This window comes from Lissotriton helveticus, chromosome 1_1, assembly GCF_964261635.1.
Source record: "Lissotriton helveticus chromosome 1_1, aLisHel1.1, whole genome shotgun sequence".
Classification (NCBI taxonomy): Eukaryota; Metazoa; Chordata; class Amphibia; order Caudata; family Salamandridae; genus Lissotriton; species Lissotriton helveticus.
Genome location: NC_136057.1, coordinates 1,397,527,890 through 1,397,545,363, shown reverse-complemented (window position 1 = coordinate 1,397,545,363; position 17,474 = coordinate 1,397,527,890). Strand labels below are relative to the sequence as shown.

At 45.8% G+C, this 17,474-nt stretch overlaps 1 protein-coding gene across 2 annotated transcripts in view; it reads left to right on the top strand.

Moving 5' to 3' along the window:
- ODAD3 (outer dynein arm docking complex subunit 3) overlaps positions 1-17,474 on the top strand; it is a 189,449-nt gene that overhangs the window by 60,060 nt on the left and 111,915 nt on the right. For both annotated transcript variants that reach the window (XM_078684187.1, XM_078684188.1), the window contains 3 exons: positions 2,832-2,933; positions 4,073-4,198; positions 12,495-12,617. In XM_078684187.1, coding sequence (XP_078540313.1) covers positions 2,832-2,933; positions 4,073-4,198; positions 12,495-12,617 — 351 coding nt within the window. The remainder of the gene's footprint in view (positions 1-2,831; positions 2,934-4,072; positions 4,199-12,494; positions 12,618-17,474) is intronic.

Genomic DNA, 17,474 nt, shown 5'->3' with positions numbered 1-17,474 from the left:
CCATGATCTGTCAAAGGTGGGACAAAGGAGAATGCTATTCCACTGCTTAAAATGAATTCCCTTGTCCTTCTCTCTGTAAGTTGACATTTCCACCTGCCCTATTTAACAGGGTAAGCAACACACATTGTGACCTAGCTGGCGCAGAAGCCTTCCACAGCTACTATTCTTGAGCTCCAAATGTAAGTGTGCTATTCAGCAGAGTCACTGGCAGTTGTTGATGGGACCATGTCCTTTAGCAAAGCCAAATGCAGCTCTAGATATGTCTGCACTTTGGCAAGGCCAGTGATGGGACACCTTTTCAGCACAAGAACACCCTTTCTTTGGGTAATCTTGCACATTGTAGAAATACTTTATCATTCATTCTTTTAAAGGATGGTGGTATGGTGGCATTTCCTGCTTCTTACAGTTCTTTTAATCCCGACCCTCGCTTGGCATTGGAGCATTATTCTAAGCATGTTGCTATGAAAGAAGGTAGCTCTGGGGAACAAGTATTACAATTAATTAACATTTTGATGCCGGGAGTTGGATATTTCAAAGATCCATAGACTTATAATATTATCTCGCCACTCTTCAGGTGAGCACACCTCCTCCTCCAAAGTCAGGGAATTGTTCTAGCCATATAAACAGATATGTGTATATGATACTATTAAGAACTGATGTAAGTAACTGTGGGCAGAAATGAAAGGCCCAGGCTGTGTTCCCCCTTCCAGTCTTCATTCTCTTTTATATCTGCAATATCCTATTTCTTGTCTTTGAATCTTGCTGTCGGCCACTTTCCCACTCCTGTGGGCTGCATGTGCATGAAGTAAATCAGGGGGGAGAATTTATATGATTTGCACGGAATAGACTGAAAAATAATTATTTCTCCAGTGGAAGGTTTATGTGATTTAGTGCACATTTGGAATGCAGGAGGACACTACACATTTTGCTGCACTCCAGTGTATGACAGTGTGATCAGTGGGACTTTGCTGCAGAAAACATCATTGTACACCACTTCCTCTGTGCAGGGGAGGAGCGACAAGCAGTCTTGCAACAGGTCAGGACAAGTGAGAATGACCAGAGACAACCAAGCGTAGTCACTGAGAATGTGTAAATGACTAGATAGAATAAATACATTTCCACAAGTACCTAGCAGTCTGAGTATACAGTTAAAGTCCAGTACATGGAGGAGAACACTAAAGTATAACGCAGTTAGAGAACACAGAACGGTAAGATGAGAACATGGAACGGCACCTCACGAACATAGATTTGATGAATGACTTTTGGAGAAAGAGGAGGTATAGTACTAGCATATCATGACTAAAATATCGCCTCATTGGGTTTAATAGCAGAAAATCTACAACCTAGGTGACAATATTTCTAGAAACCATATTAAAGACAACATAATTCTATTCAATGATAGTTTTCCTAATGATATTCTGACATACAACCGCAAGAGACTGTACCATTGAGACCATCTGCTATGGATGTCACACATAGCTACAAGTCCATGTGAGAGGAACATAATACATAGTTAACAGGATTTTTTTAAATAAATATATAGTGATCAACTCTTGGAAAAGGGACCTGTGTAATAGTGAATGTGACCTGTGGAAGGGAATATACTGTAGTGACTAGTCTGCTAGAATGTGTTACACATAGTTATGCCTAGTCCCTCCAGAAGGAACATGTGGCATATGTCACGGGTCTCAGTGGAAAGACCTACACTATAAATCTCCACAGAATGGGACACATGCCATAGAAAACAGCCACTTTGAAGAAAACCATTACGACTGGTTCCTTTTGGTCGAATATATACTATAATTCAGAGGTCATTAAGGGAGGAGATTGCAATACTTTTTGGCAGTTCCCTCCATGGCTCAAGGACATCATGAGCTTTCAAGCAAGAAATGAGTGCATTCTGCTGCCATTGGCTGATTACATAGAACCAAATGGACTAATAGACATGAGAAATATGATTTCTAATTAGAAAGTGAAGACTGGCAAAATAGTGGAAGTTCTTCTAAGTACTGAATTTGCAGGGCTCTATGTCTGGATGGCCCACAACAATGTGGTGATACTGATCCAAGTAAGGTAGGACTTTCCTGGCTTTACCATCACTTTGACTAATTCAGAGACTGTACTGCTTTGACAAACCCTTTGACTGGGAGCTTCAGCTCATGCATTCTCTCTTTTTGAACTCCTGATCAGTAACACTCTTTTGCCAGTCAGCAGTCGATCCATCTGTGCTGCACAGATAGGCATTCCAGAGAAGCGACCTCAAGAAGTCACCTTGATCATCAGACAGACTCTTATTGTTGTCCAGCTTTCTATAAACATCTTTTCATTTTGTTCAGTTTTACATCGGCACAGACTCCCTTAAAAAGTCATTTAGAGTGATAGCCAACTGGAGATGCCATTATCAAGAAAAATATTTTGACCAGACAAACCTCCCAATTCAGGCTGACCGCGATCTCTAGTGATTTCCTGGTGTGCAAGAATCTGAAGAAGATCTCTGAAACCACATTGGACTCAGGCCTGTCTTTTAGCTGTGATTCAAGATTATCAGAGAGTTGGGTGTGAGTGCTGCACCTAGGTAAGAGATTTAATAATGCCTACAATAGAGACTGCTTGGATGAGCTGTGAGGAGAAGAGACATCTCATGGACCAACCTCAGCAGAGACTGCCCTGTGAATAAATGCTTCTCTGGTTCTCCCTTCAGTTTGACTGGACATTGTTTGTGTTTTTGTTTCCTAATGCCTGCTTTCTCATGCCTCACATAGACAGTGCTTTTCTTTGGTGAAGGCCTAAATACCTCTGCCTTGCTCTGACTGCTCTCCTCCGCTTATCAGAACCTCCGCATTCTAGAAAACCGCTTGGAGAAGGCACAGCTGAAGTCCCAGGAGGCTGAACACATCATGAACGTCTACCTGAAGCTTAAGTCACAAATGCAGGTAAGGTTGTACTGGGAGTCACACAGACTGCCTCATAGAGCAGAGTCCCTTGATTGGGCTCAAGTCAAATGGAATGTTGATCAATATGAGATGCTGATTTAAAGAAAGAGGTCTGGTGTCAACCCATTTCAGTACATCTCCCTGGAGTCTCACCCATTGCCCATCACATCCATGTTCATTATTATGGAGCCTTAACCATTCTCACATCACTGGCCTCATACACTGCAGTTGTGCTTCATCTATCCCAGCATCCCATGCCTTACACAGCACAATGTTGCAACAGAGCTTCACCAGTGCCTAGAGATCCCTGGGGGGGATTTTCAGCACTTCATAAATGCATGATTGATTGATTGATTGATTGACCCGTCTTTACATCACTATGGTTATTTAACTGCAGTAACGTTCCCACGTCCCTAGCCTTTTTTAGTGCCATGCCTTATCCATTCTGTCACTGGCTTTGGTCAAAACAGCGTAGTCACTGGCTTTGGTCAAAACAGCGTAGTCTCATTTAGTCCCACACTAATGGCCTTCTCACTACACTGAAGTCTCACCCATTTCCAAATTAAATACCTTGTTCACTGCAATGTAGTGTCCACCAATCCCACATTACTACCCTTATTCACTACAAACCATTTACAGTGCATTCTTGCATTTCTGTCTGAGCGCTCAAATCCACCTCTCAGCATGTCCTCTTCCTCTGCCCCTCAGAAATTGCTCTCAACATATGCTCTTATGCAGTCCCTCTGGCATTGCTATGTGCTCATTCTCTTACTCAAGCACTTCCGCTATACCTCTCTGCTTCCAGGTATACCTCTCTGCCCATGATTTTTTCTGTGCCCATTCTCTTACTCTGCCTCCATGGTATTCCTCGGAACCTCCACTTTTACCCAGGCCTTCAAGTATTCCTCTCTGACCAGGCTCTTCATCTCTCTCTTACATACTCCTCTCACCCTAAGCACGTCCCTTGCCACTCAGGATTACCTCTCTGTCCATGTTCTACCTCTGCCTCTTAGGTATTCTGCCCTGCAGTACTCTCCTTCTGCCCGTCAGTTATTCATATCAGCCCATGCTTTGTGTCTCTGCTTAAATTATTCTCTGTCCCTTCAGGATTTCCAAATGTTCTGTTTTTTTTCTCACAGGAGGAGAGCCTCACCTTCCAGACCCAGTTGGACCAGCTGGAGGGTGAGATCCTACGCTTGCGACAGGAGCTGAAGGACCTGAAAGTTATGAACTGTGATGCTCACCAATGTCGGGAGGCCGCACGGGTAAGACAGAGAGAGCTAGGATCAGACTACCCCCAACATAAGCAGCAGTGTCCTCATACCACTAGTCGGTGCAGGACTAAAAAGAAACCTAAGCGCCGGCCATCATTCCCAGAGAGTGAGACATGGTCTGTTTGTAGGAAACACTCTCCTCGTAACCTATCCATGGGCCACCAAGCCTACAGCGTGAGACAGAATCAGACTCCGCAGTTTGGGTAGCGCTGTTATACAACACTGATCATGTGTATTTCTACAGAAACCAAAGCAATGCCATTAGACTCGGAGTATAAGACAAAATCACTGTAGCTATAGCATGGGCAGTCCTATCCTTGTAGCCAGTGCTTAGTTTGTAAAAGAAAGAGTGCCGGTACCCGACCTCTGCTCAGAACCCTCCGGCCAGTGCACTTAAAGGTCGGCGCTCAAAATACCAAGCCTTAGTAGACTTGATTCCACCTCATGCCTCTTCAATCCTCTACCAGACACTCCCTGCCCCTTTATCTCACTCCTGCAGACTCCTGCTTTCTCCTTGATGATTTTGCCGTCCTTTTCTTCCTCCCATCTTTTCGATCTGTATGTTTCTTCCTCACTTACGCTCAGTAAATAATGATGCAGAAAAAATAAGTGCCGGTCTTCGAAAATAAGTGCTGGTGGCCCTCACAAGCTCAAATTAGGCACTGCTTGTAGCACATCATTGGTGCTTGATTACACAGAAACCTAAATATTGGCTGCCAAGACTAGAGGGGGAGATTTCTGATTTAGGCAGTACTGTCCTATCATGAAACAAACCATACCTGATTTCTCAGAAAACGAATGAGGGGCCACTGATTCCATCTTATTTGCTGATTGCCCTGACAATTCTTTTAACATAAAATGCAACAGTGATTCAGGTACTGCTAAATGACGAAGGCCATCTCTAGACCAACCCAACCTTAAACATTGACCATGGATTTTGCTTAATCAGAGATTGAAAACGAACTAGCCAGCTCATAAAAAAACAGAAGCACAAGTTACTACTTGTGAAACGATAAATCTGTAAGAGACATTAGTTAGTGATAGATTCCTTACCTTAGAATATCCCCAGGCTTCAGACTGGATCCGGACTTGTTTTCATCAGCAGTACCCCTGCACGTCAGAAGGTGGCATTGTGCGGCTCCGCGTCCGTCGCTGGCGTCATAAGCGCCGACATGACGTCACGGAGACTGACATCAGTTCTGTACACGACTTTCCCCGCCAGGAACGCGGAGCCATGCAAGAAACTGACCACTGGTGCCATGAAACTAGGGCCCTGAAAGGGATGAACTTAACCCTAGAAATCAGTTCACAAAACGAGGAGGATGGGTGGGGCGGTAAGGAATCTATCACTCACTAATGTCTCTTACAGATATATTTTTACACAAGTAGTAACTTGTGCATCTGAAAGAGACACGTTAGTGATAGATTTCTTACCTTAGAATAGATACCCCAGCAATACCAACCCCGGTGGTGGGTCTGCGAACAAGATTTATCCAGAAAGTGACAGAGAACAGAACGGCCAAAGAAGCCATCTCTCCGGACTTGACTGTCAAGGCAGTAATGCTAGGTAAACATGTGCAGCGAAGCCCACGTAGCTGCCTAACAAATGTCCTGCAAGGAAACGCTGTGTCCCAAGGCAGTAGTGGCTGCCATCGCCCTGGTAGAATGGGCACGCAACCCCACAGGAGGCTCCTTCTTAGCCAACGAGTAACATGCTTTGATGCACAGAACGACCCACCGAGAGATGGTCTGTTTGTGCATGGCCGGACCTTTTTTGGCGCTCACGTAGCCAACAAAGAGCTGGTCATCCACCCGAAACTGTCGTGTGCGTTTCAGATAGAACGAGGGCGCACGTTTTGGGTCCAGACGGTGGAGCCTCTCTTCCTCTTTTGAAGGATGTGGAGGCAGAAAGAAGGTAGGCAAAGTGATGGTCTGCCCGATGTGGAAGGGTGTGACCACCTTTGGCAAGAAAGAAGGACGGGTCCTTAAAACCACCTTGTCCGGATGAACAGAAAGGAAAGGAGTTTTGGAAGAAAGAGCCTGGAGCTCACTCACTCTTCTGGCAGAGGTGATAGCTACCAGGAAAGCCGTCTTGAGAGTTAGAAGTCGCAATGGACAGTTATGAAGGGGCTCAAAGGGAGCGCACACTAGATATTTCAAGACAAAGTTTAAGTCCCATTGAGGCAAAATGAACGGCACGGGAGGAAACGTGTGCGTAATGCCTTTCAGGAAACGGTTAACAACCGGAGACTTAAAAAGGGAAGGCTGATCTGGAAGCCTCAGAAAGGCGGAGATGGCCGAAAGATAACCTTTGATAGTGTCCTGAGCAGAGCCCTGCTGGGCCAAGGATAGCAGGAAAAGAAGGACCTCAGAAAGAGGGGCAGAAAGGGGATCCACAGACTTTGCTGTGCACCATGCCACAAACTTGTTCCACTTGCAGGCGTATAATGTCTTAGTGGAGGGATGCCTGGCTGCCAGAATGACATCACAGACTTCGGGAGGAAGATCGAAAGCGGTCAACTGTCGCCGCTCAATCTCCACGCATGGAGGTAGATGCTGGACAGGTTCGGGTGGAGGACCATCCCTTGCTGCGACAGAAGATCCTCCAGAAGAGGCAGTCGGATTGGGGGATCGATCACCATGTTGAGTAGCTCGGGATACCAGTATCTTCATGCCTAATCCGGAGCCACAAGATTGACTTGGGCCCGGTCATGCCGAATCTTCTTCAGCACTCTGGGCAGAAGTGATATAGGCGGAAAGGCGTACAATAGACCGCAACTCAACTCGCGACGGAAAGCGTTGCCGGGCGAATGCCGCCTTGGAAATTCCAACGTGCAGAACTGATGACATTGTGCGTTCTGTTCGGTGGCAAGTAGATCTAACTAAGGCTCTCCCCACTGCTAAAAGAGACCTTGCGCCACGTCCTAGTTCAGACGACATTCGTGATCAATCAAGCACCGGTGGCTGAGTTTGTCCGCCTTCGCGTTCAGAGAACCTGCCAGGTGTTGAACCACCAAGGTAATGCCTTGATGTTCAAGCCATGTCCAGAGGCACAGAGCCTCCTGACATAGGGTCCAGGACCCTCACCCCACCCCATTTGTTGCAATACCACATGGCGGTGGTGTTGTCCGTTAACACCTGCACCACACTTCCCCGGACAGAGGGAAGGAATGCCTTCAGTGCAAGTCGGATCGCCCGAAGCTCCAAAAGGTTGATATGGAGCCGGGACTCCGCCGGAGACCAGAGGTCTCTGATCTCCGCCTCTCCCAAGTGGCCTCCCCATCCCAGGAGGGACGCATCCATCTCCACTGTGTGTACCGGTTGGGGAAGGGAGAGGGATCTGCCATTGACCCAATTGCGATTCGTGAACCACCACTGCAATTGTCGTGCAGTGCCCTCCGAGATCTGGACATGATCGGACAGGTTGCCCTGATGCTGCGCCCACTGGAACTTCAGGTCCCGCTGCAGAGCCCGCATATGCCATCTGGCATGTTGCACTAGCAGGATGCATGAGGCCATCAGGCCTAGGAGCTGGAGGGTCAACCTGACTGAAACTTGGGATAGAGGCTGAAAGATCGGAATCATAGCCTGAATATCCCGGACTCGCTGCTCGGGAGGATAAACCCGAAACTGCGTTGAATCCATACTGCTCTGATGAAGGGGAGCTTCTAAGAGAGCCTCAGGTGGGACTTCGGCACGTTGATAGAGAATCCCAGCAAATGCAGGAGGTCGGCCGTAGTCTGAAGGTGGGTGACAACTACCTGGGGCGAGCCCGCCTTCAACAACCAGTCGTCGAGGTAGGGGAAGACTGACTCCCCTGACCTGCGCAGGCGAGCTGCGACCATCGCCATCACTTTCGTGAACACCTGAGGGGCGCTGGCAAGGCCGAAGGGGAGCACGCCAAACTGAAAATGCTCCTGGCCTACTGTGAACCGCAGGCAACGCCGGTGGGCCGGCAGGACAGGGATGTGAAAATATGCGTCCTGCAAGTCCAACGCTACCATCCAGTCTCCAGGGACGAGGGCAGTCAAGACCTGAGCCAGACTCAACATCTTGAACTTCTCCTTCCAGAGGAAGCGATTGACGTTCCTGAGGTCCAAGATGGGGCGCAAGCCCCCTTTGTCCTTCTTGGGGACCAGAAAGTAGTGGGAATAACAACCACGTCCAACTTCTGGCCCAGGAACGCGCTCGATGGCCCCCTTGGCCAAGAGGGCCATGACTTCCTGTCGGAGAAGCGCGGAGTGGTCCCCTGACATGCGGTGGAACTGAGGTGGCATGGCTGGGGGGGAGGGGGGTAGACTCGAAGGGGAGGGAGTAACCCCTCCGGACGAATTGCAGCACCCACTTGTCGGAAGTGACAGAATGCCAGTGGAGGAGGTGATGTCGAATCCTGTGGCCCACTGGCGTGGGGTGCACCCCAAAGCTCGGACAAGGAAGACTTTCAGGCGGATGCTGCGGGAGCGGAGGGCGGAGGTGGACTGAACCACACGCTGGTCCCCTGTGCCGCCACGGCGGCCTCCACGCCCACGGCCGCACTGAGTTTGGTTCTGCGCAGGCTTCTGACTGAACAAGCAGGCAGGGGCGCCCCTTCCGTATGGAACGAAAGGTAGACATGGCCGGGCATGTGGTGGAGAGACCCAAGGACTTGGTCGTAGCCCAAGAGTCCTTGAAACGCTCCAGCGCATTGTCTGCCTTATCGCCAAACAGGCGAGTACCATCAAAAGGCATGTCCATGAGGGAACTCTGGACATCCACCGAAAACCCAGTGGACCGTAGCCAGGCATGGCAACGCAGGGCCACTGTTGTGGAGATCGCTCTCCCTAAAGAATCTGCGGTGTCCAGGCCACACCGAATGGCAAATTTCGCGGCATCCTTTCCCTCCGCCGCAGCCTGGGAAAGTACAGCCCGAACCTGTTCCGGACACTGGGGCAGTGTCTGCACCACCTTGTCCCACACAGTAGTGGCCCAAAAGGCATGTGGTGTTGACTGACCGCAGCCCCAAGCTGGCAGAGGAAAATAACCTCTTGCAAATCAGTCTTGTCATGGGAACAGTCCAGCCCGAACTGGCATATAGCTGTGTCTGAACTGGGGTGGCGAAGTGAGCTAAAGAACGATGATGGATTCAACCCAGATCTGTGACTGGGGGTGAGTGTCTGAAAAGTTTCAGCGCTCTGTCCATCATCTCCTTGTGTTTGCTCCAATAATAACCCTATTCAGTCTGGCAAACATCATGCTCCAGTCCACCCTGTCAAACACTTTTTCCACGTATAATGACAGGAGGAGACCACCTCCTTGCCCGATTTCTGTGTCTGTTATGTGCGTGGCATTTTTAATATTGTCTGTCAAACAGTAATTGAGAACAAAGCCTGCCTGTTCTGGGTCAATCAGCTGCAGGAGCAGCTAGTTCCGTCTATTAGCCAGGACCCTAGCTAATAAGTTTACATCTATATTTACGATAAGGGACATAATATGGGGTCATTTCCCGGCTTAAGTTAAGAATACGCATGGGTCATGGATTGCATTACACCCTTATTAAAACGAGCAATGAGGAGATGGAGCAATTGTACACCGAATCTCATGTAGAAAATTGCCTTTAAGCCGTCAGGGCTAGGAGCTTTGTTTGTTTTAAATCTCTTAACTACCAAAGGTATAGCCATTAGCCGGAGCTATCAGTTTCTCAAAAGATTCCAATGACTCTGGGCTTAAGTTAGGGAGTGTTATTGAGTCTAAATATATTATTTGTCCAGTGTCTGAGACTTTTATCTGATGAGTGCAACATCTGATAACATTTATGGCAGAGTTAGAGATTCCTTCTCGAGTCACAGTGTATTTCTCCATCCTGATATTTGGCATCCCAAGTATAGCTTTATGACTACATAGCTCTTAATTTGTATGCAAATAGCCCATCCAGTTTATTATTGTTACCTACCTCATGCTATTGAACCCCAAAAGAATATAATATAGTTTGCCCTATCAAGTTCGAAGGTACGCATTTGACCCCTTACCAAGATGCAACATGCCATCAGATCTTTTTATATTTCTATATTTATGCTGGATTTCCAGCTATTCAAATCTGTGGTTAGATACTCCAGTGTCAACTTCAGCATTCTTTGAAGGCGAGTGACCTTACTGATAAAGGAGCCCTAGATTAAGGTCTTAAGGGCATCCCAACATTATATGTGTAAGTGAGCTTTATATAACCCGCTACATCATTTGAGATTTCTTGCACAAGTATTGGGTCTCGTAATATGGTATTGTTGAGACGCCAAAAGGAACTTGTTAGTTGGTTCGTGGTCCAAATCCATTTCAATACCACCAACCACCAGGCTATGATCCAGTGGGGTCTGAGCAACTGATCCGCCTCTTTCAGGGTAGTTTCTAATCTCTTGTCAAGTAGGCGGTACTCTATCTGGTCATAAATTCGGTGTGAAGCGAGTAGTGGAAGTAGTCAGTGGCAAGTTAGTGACAGTCCACAAGACATCAATGAGCCCTAAATCGTTTAGATACGCCCCCCCCTCCCCTCCCCCGGACAACTCCAGGATTCCTCCATATGTTTGCTGGGATTTGTCTAAGTGGACACTGGATTTTACATTGATGCCACCAACCTCTATCATAATGCTCATGACAAAATGGATACATTTTTCTTGGCCTGGTTGGGGCCATACATTGCCTCGATTATAATCGGGCTGCCTTTCCAAAACACTTTTACCATCAGCAAGTATCCCTGCATGTCCGCTTAACTTGTGCTTCCCAAAAGAGATCTTTTTGCCAATCAGGATAGAAAAGGCAGGATTTCTGGAAAGGGCCAAAGTCTGAAACGGGATGGGGTAGAGTTTAGACCTGAGCCCATTCTGGTCTGCCCGGAGCAGATGCATCTCATGTAGGAAACATCAATCTGCTTTGATGTCTTTGAGTTCTATCAGGATGCTTATACATTTTGAGACCTCTGACCTTATATCTGACAATTTTTAGGTAGACTTGGTTAAGGGTCTTTGGTAGTAAATGGGCGATTGAGTGCATATATAAGCATTTTCTCAGCAATGATATACCCCTTTTTAACCCATCCTCAACTTAAAGGGGGTTCCATGATACAGCTCCATTGTCTCTCTGTGAAGCAAGCACACTTGTTCAGGAATACAACTATGATTCACTTGGGCATGGTTGAGTGACACCGACCACTCTCAGGTGCTGCTGAGCATGCACAGATACCTCTAAAGAGGGACCAGTTGGGGCGTGTGACACACTTCTATGTATTGTGCCCCCCTCACCCCAGCCTCACCACCACAGCAGTTGAACGTGCCAGGAGGCAACACCGAAAAAGCAAACAGACAGTGCACCTCAGTGCGCACAATAATATGTCTAATGACCGTTCACTGCAAGTCAGTGTTTTAAATCTGACTTTGTAGGTGTGTGTGCATATATCTGTCTGTATGTATAGATATATACATACAGACTGGAATGTAGCAGGTATGTAACATTTTAAGCAGGCAAGCATATATACACACACTCTGTCACTCTCTCTCCCTTCCTATCTCTCTTTGCAAATTACCCAGTTTTATCTGTTGTCTAATGTGTGCCTTCCCTAAAATTCACATTTAGAGATGCTACTGTGAGCATACTCCAAGATAGAGTGGGCACATAGATAAAAATCAGCTGTCAGGATGAAGCCAAGTGGGTTAACACTCCTGACACATCGATCTGCTAGTGCTCTGCAGATCCTGGTTGAAATACTGGTGTGATGACTCAGACTTTCTGTCTTGTATGAAGGATGGAGGGAGTATTGAGAAGTTAGGTAATAGAAGCACCCGCTGCTCACCACTACACATCTTTAAAACTGTACCATCAGTGGTGTTATGTAGCGTTTTTATTTAATATTCTGAAAGGTTGTAAAGATGCCTCTTTTTACATGCTGTCTTTGCTATGATGTGCTTTGCCTTGATCGTTCATTGGCTGTGTAAATATCTACTAAACCAAAGCTGTCCCCTTCGGAGCCCCTCTGTCTAAATTGATGCTATCTGCTGTATGTTGTTATTCCTAGACGGTCACTATTCTTATTGGTGCTCCCCTTTCTGAGTGTTTAACTGCGCGTTCTCCCTCCTCTGTAAGAGTGAGCCCATTATTTCTGACAACTCTTAACCAAATTCTAGGAACTGGACCACCATGCCAGTGATCAGCCCTAATGGTGAGCCTACACTTACTCTAGCTCAACGTACATCCACAAATGAGCATGGATGTCAGGCATTGATGTCTTCTTATGTAACGACTTACTGTTGGGTGTTTCCTCCAGATGGAGCTCCAGCAGCATGAAGAGATCATCTACCGTGAACGAAGAGAGCGTGAAATGATCCTCCAGGACTACAAGAAACAGGCAGAGGAGAGGAAGGCAAATGCTGAGCGTGCCGAGAGACGGGTAAGGAGTACGGAGCATGGATCTGGCCCAGAGATGAGTAGGATGGTAATAAATAAGTCAAAATGTGGGTAAGGGAAATGTCAAGTGAGCTGAGAGGAGAGTAAGTGGGCATTGAAGAAATCTGTAGGATGGCACTGGATGCTCGAAAGGTAAGGAATGTGTTACACAGCAAGCCAGGCGATGGGTAATGTGTCATGGGCCTGGCCAGTGCCAAGTGAAATGAAAAGAGGATAATCAGGCACTGTATACAGGACTGCGACATGTAAAGAGGCATTGGCGCAATACCAGAGACAGGTAAGGTGCTTCTCGGCAAGTCAAGAAGCTGGTATGTTGTGATGGAACCAGGCCACTGTCAAGAGAAGAACAAAGAGCTTACATGGGACTGAGAAAATGGTGAGAAAGCAGGTCATCATGAGTTAGTCAAAAGATGAGTGTGTGAGTAGGTGAACACAGAGGGGGCTGAGAAATTAGTGACTTTGGAGTAGGACAATACTAAGCAGGCTGAACACATTGAAAGAAACAGGTAAAGGGGATGTGAAAGGAGGTCCCACAGATGGGGGCTACAAAAAGATAATGTGACATTGATTCAAACTAGGATCGAGCAAATTGATTGACTTGTAAGATGACAAGGATCGACAACATACAAGTTGATATGGTGACTGAATCTGGGGAAAGAAAAGGAGAAAGTTACAAACCGAGACAGCCAGGCAGCTGCAGGCACAGACTTATGCACCATTATAAAGGAGGTTAGAAGACACCTCTTAGGACAGTCCAAGAATGATTTGCTAAGAGCTAGCTCCTAGCAAGGGGTGCCAAAGTGTTGCCCCGTTTCAGATATTAAATTATAGGCTTGAAGGAAACGTTCTGGGTCTGCTTTATTGTAGGTCAGTTTTCTAAATTATTCAAAATAAAAGAACATAAAACCTCTAGTGAAATATTGAATTATAGAATAAAAACACATCTAAAAAATACAGCCATGTGATGATAAATTGAAACCATAAGATGTTGTCTAAGCTTTGATAAAGAACTGTTAATATCTCATGGTGGGACAGACACACATGAGGGAAGACCGGGAAAGACGAGAAAGAGAAGAAAGAAACATATAATGCATTTCTATAAAATTAGACATGCAGTGCTATGACTTTTACCATTCATTCAGCATGAGCCACACTATTTCCTAGCAGGCTTGAGTGCTGTACTTCTAATGCAACTGATTTTTCCCACACAGATATGTGTGGTATTTCTTCTTCGCAGTACAAATAGGGTTGATGATGTCCATCGTTGGTCTTGACTTTTGCTATAGACTGCGAGAATAATAACTTGCAGATTACAAAGATGAAAAAAATGAATATGGACTGAACCTTACTTGATAACAAACAAAGGCTGCATACTTTATTCATTTTTTATTGAGCCTATTACAAAGATTATTCTTTGGAGTGGTTAGACAGAGTAGAACTACTTATGGGATTCTGGTATTAGCCCCCCAGTCGCCATGAAATTTGATCAGCATTTTAGAAGATTTAGGGGCTGTAGTCTTAGGTCTGTTAGTCAAAGGTAGCCTGTGATGTAGCTGGATCAACAATGAAAGACTTTCATCTTCTTTTTCCTGTACCTCCACCTCAGCTCCTGGAGCTCTTGGCAATCTCAGCTCATGGTTCTCCGGTCCGGGGACAGGTGGGCCGTGTACCACCAATGGACAAGATATAACTTTGAGTCAAATCCTGATTTTGAATAACAGTTTCTCTTTTTAATTTTGTGCAAAACCACCACCTGTCTCCCAACAGCCTTCCCACTCCCTTCCCTCACACAAGTATCTTGATGATGGTGGTTGCTACTGTTTTGGCAAAGTGTGCCAGAGAGATAGTCCCCCTGTTGGAAAGAGTAAAGAACTGTGTTTCAATATATTTTCTGATCCCCAAGAAAGAGGAGAACTTTACCCAATTTTTGATTTTAGGTTCTCGATGATTCAGCACTTCTACATTCCCATCGTCCCACAGAACAGATAGTACATGAGTTTTGAGGCATATGGGGAATGGTAATTATCAAACTGGCGCTCTTTTGTTTGGCCTGAAGTTAGCCTCCAGGCTAGAGTGTTTGCCAAGATGATGGCAGCAATGGTTTCTCATCTTCACTGCCAGGGTTACTTTCTCCCCCCATATTTGGACAACTGGCTACATGAATCATCGTTAGTTCCTCTACTTTACTAGACACAGTCACACTTTTGCACAGCACGTGGAACGTGAAGAAGTTGTGTTTGTTCTGAGTAAGCACCGTTAGTTCATAGAGGCAGTTCTCTATACAGTTAAGGCTATTCTATCTCAGCACAAATTGTTGAAAAGAAGGATCATGGTTATGTTCGCATCGTTACCACCTAAGGCGGCAAGGGATGTTGAGAGGGTGTTGGGAATGATGGGTTCCTCCATTTTCTTAGTTCTGTGCGCAAGAGTAATGATGAGACCACTGCAGAGGTGCCTGGGGTTGCACTGGTACCACTGTTATTTTCATTTGAAAGATGTGGTTTTCCTTTAATCCCCACTAATCTAGAGTCTGCACTGAGGAAAGTATTCACTGAATTAATTATCAAATCATCCATTTTATATTTCATGGCATCCGGTTAAGATTTACAGATACTTTACTCAAGGGTTGACTGTACATTTGGAACAGTAAAAGTTTAGTGCTATCAGGATTCGAAAGGAATGAACTCTACATGTAAATATTCTGTAGTTAAGATTGATCAGGTTAGCTCTAAAAATGTTCCTTGTGGGCGGGGCTTTGCTGGTCTACACACTAGGTGCATCCTCTTTAAGCTCCGGCGCATTCCTATCTTCTCCAGTCCCAGTTGGTTGGCTGTGTCAAGAGCAGGTAAGCGTAGGCTGGATGACACCTTTTCTCTCAGACGTGTCCGAGGGCTCTTGCCTTGCTGCTCTGGGTTCTGGATTAATTTAACTGGAACTCGGGCAAATTAGAAATGAGCAAAAAAAGCCCCAGAGGAAAAAAAACGCAGTAGCAGAAAAAAACACCCAAGATGCTGGCAAATCAGGGAAAAATAGCAGCCAAAATGGAAAGTGCAAACTACAGAAGTTAATGGTGAGAGGCGCTGAGCCAATATTCAAGCTGCATTTATAGTTTAAGGTCACATGTTGCTCCAGAAGCACGTCTGCCATGATGGATTGGTAAATTAAAACGTACAAAGAGAAGTAAAATTACTTCCTACAAAATGAAAAGCAGGCCTCGATTCTGGTACGTTAAAAAATAAGGATCAGGAGCATGTCATCAGCAAACACACACCAGATATCTGGCAAGTGGCAACCCTGCCAAGTCCATCTCGATCCCAGTCCCACACAGAGACACCGAGCAGTGGAATAAAGGTCTGACCACGAGAGGAAAGACTAGATCGGGTAAAAAAAACTGATAAGTGGTATAACAGATTGGGGCACAGAGGTAGGAGGATGGAAGTGTCATGAGCTCCAGGGGCACCCAGGCAGGTGCGTTGCGCTATGTAGATCCCATGGGAGACGTCCCCTGGAGGACCCTAGAATAAAGACAGCACAAGCCTGAATAATCGGCCTTGAAAAGGAAACACCCGTCTTGATGCCGTAAGATGGAAGATGCCTAGGGTTCCCTGATGGAGCTGGCTCTGAACTCCCTGGCTGTGAGGATGCAGCTGTGGCATGGAAAAGTAAAAAAACAGGAGACATCAGTGGAGCAGACTGGAGCGGACTGGACGTGTGGACGAGGAGTTCAACTGCCTGCCTTACTCTGGGTAGACGTGGGAGTAGGCCAGTCATTTTATTACCTGGATGTAGTAAAGTCACACATAGATGTGTGGCCCCTACATTGGATGAGGGGAAACAGATAAAGGAAAAGGGAGATTAGAAAGACTGTTTGTGTCCAAATTGCAACCACATCCATAAAGAGAGGGAAGCATAGGAAGCACAATACATAGAGATTAGGACTTCTTCAAATTGATAGTGCTTAAATACCCACAGAACATGACAGATAACTTAGAGCTCAAGACAAGATGACTTTAATCTTCCTAGGGCTGGCATCAATGGAAAAGAGACTGGGGAAGACTGAGTGGGAACTACAAGGTGTGTCTGCATGAGTCTCCTGAGTGGACTTGTCAGTTCATGAACTGGAGTCTTCTGTGGAAATCCAAAGTGACTTAAAGAACAGAGTGGTTCTTGTGCTGGTTCATATGGAAACACAACCAACGTTTTTAGAGGATGCCATTTGTTTCCTGGGCGTGCCTGAAAGCGTTGCAATGAACAGATCTCTCTTGTATTCGATTCAGAGCTTCCTAGAACAAGAGATCTTGTAAAATGTAATCACTGTAGATGCAACAGTTTGTAAGGCCTACAGGATCTGTACAAAAAGTTGTGAGAGTTGTGAGAGAAATGTGGAATAACATAGGCGGACTCAGCTGCATCACATAAAAAAACAATTTTGCATATCTCTTTTCTTGTCAAGGGTTGTATTAATATATTCCATTCCATGGTATGCAATCCTGGACCTTTTAATTAAAAAAAAAAAATGTTTTTTATTGAAATCCATGAGTTCACATAACGGCACATATTTTACAAAAAGAATAACATAAAATCAATCCAAAACCGGTCAAAGCAGAAGAAGAAAAGAAAACAGCGCTACATATCTAAAAATAACATATCAGTCCCATATGTCCTTAGCTTATAGCGTGCAGGGCTAATGACATCTACACATATTACTACTGATACTATCTGTCACACAAAAATACTGAGAGTAAAGCATGGAGGAAAGGATAACTGAACCAAGAAGCGGCACCTTTATACCTCCATGTAAGTCATGACTGCCCCCCAGATCTGCCGACCTAATTTCATT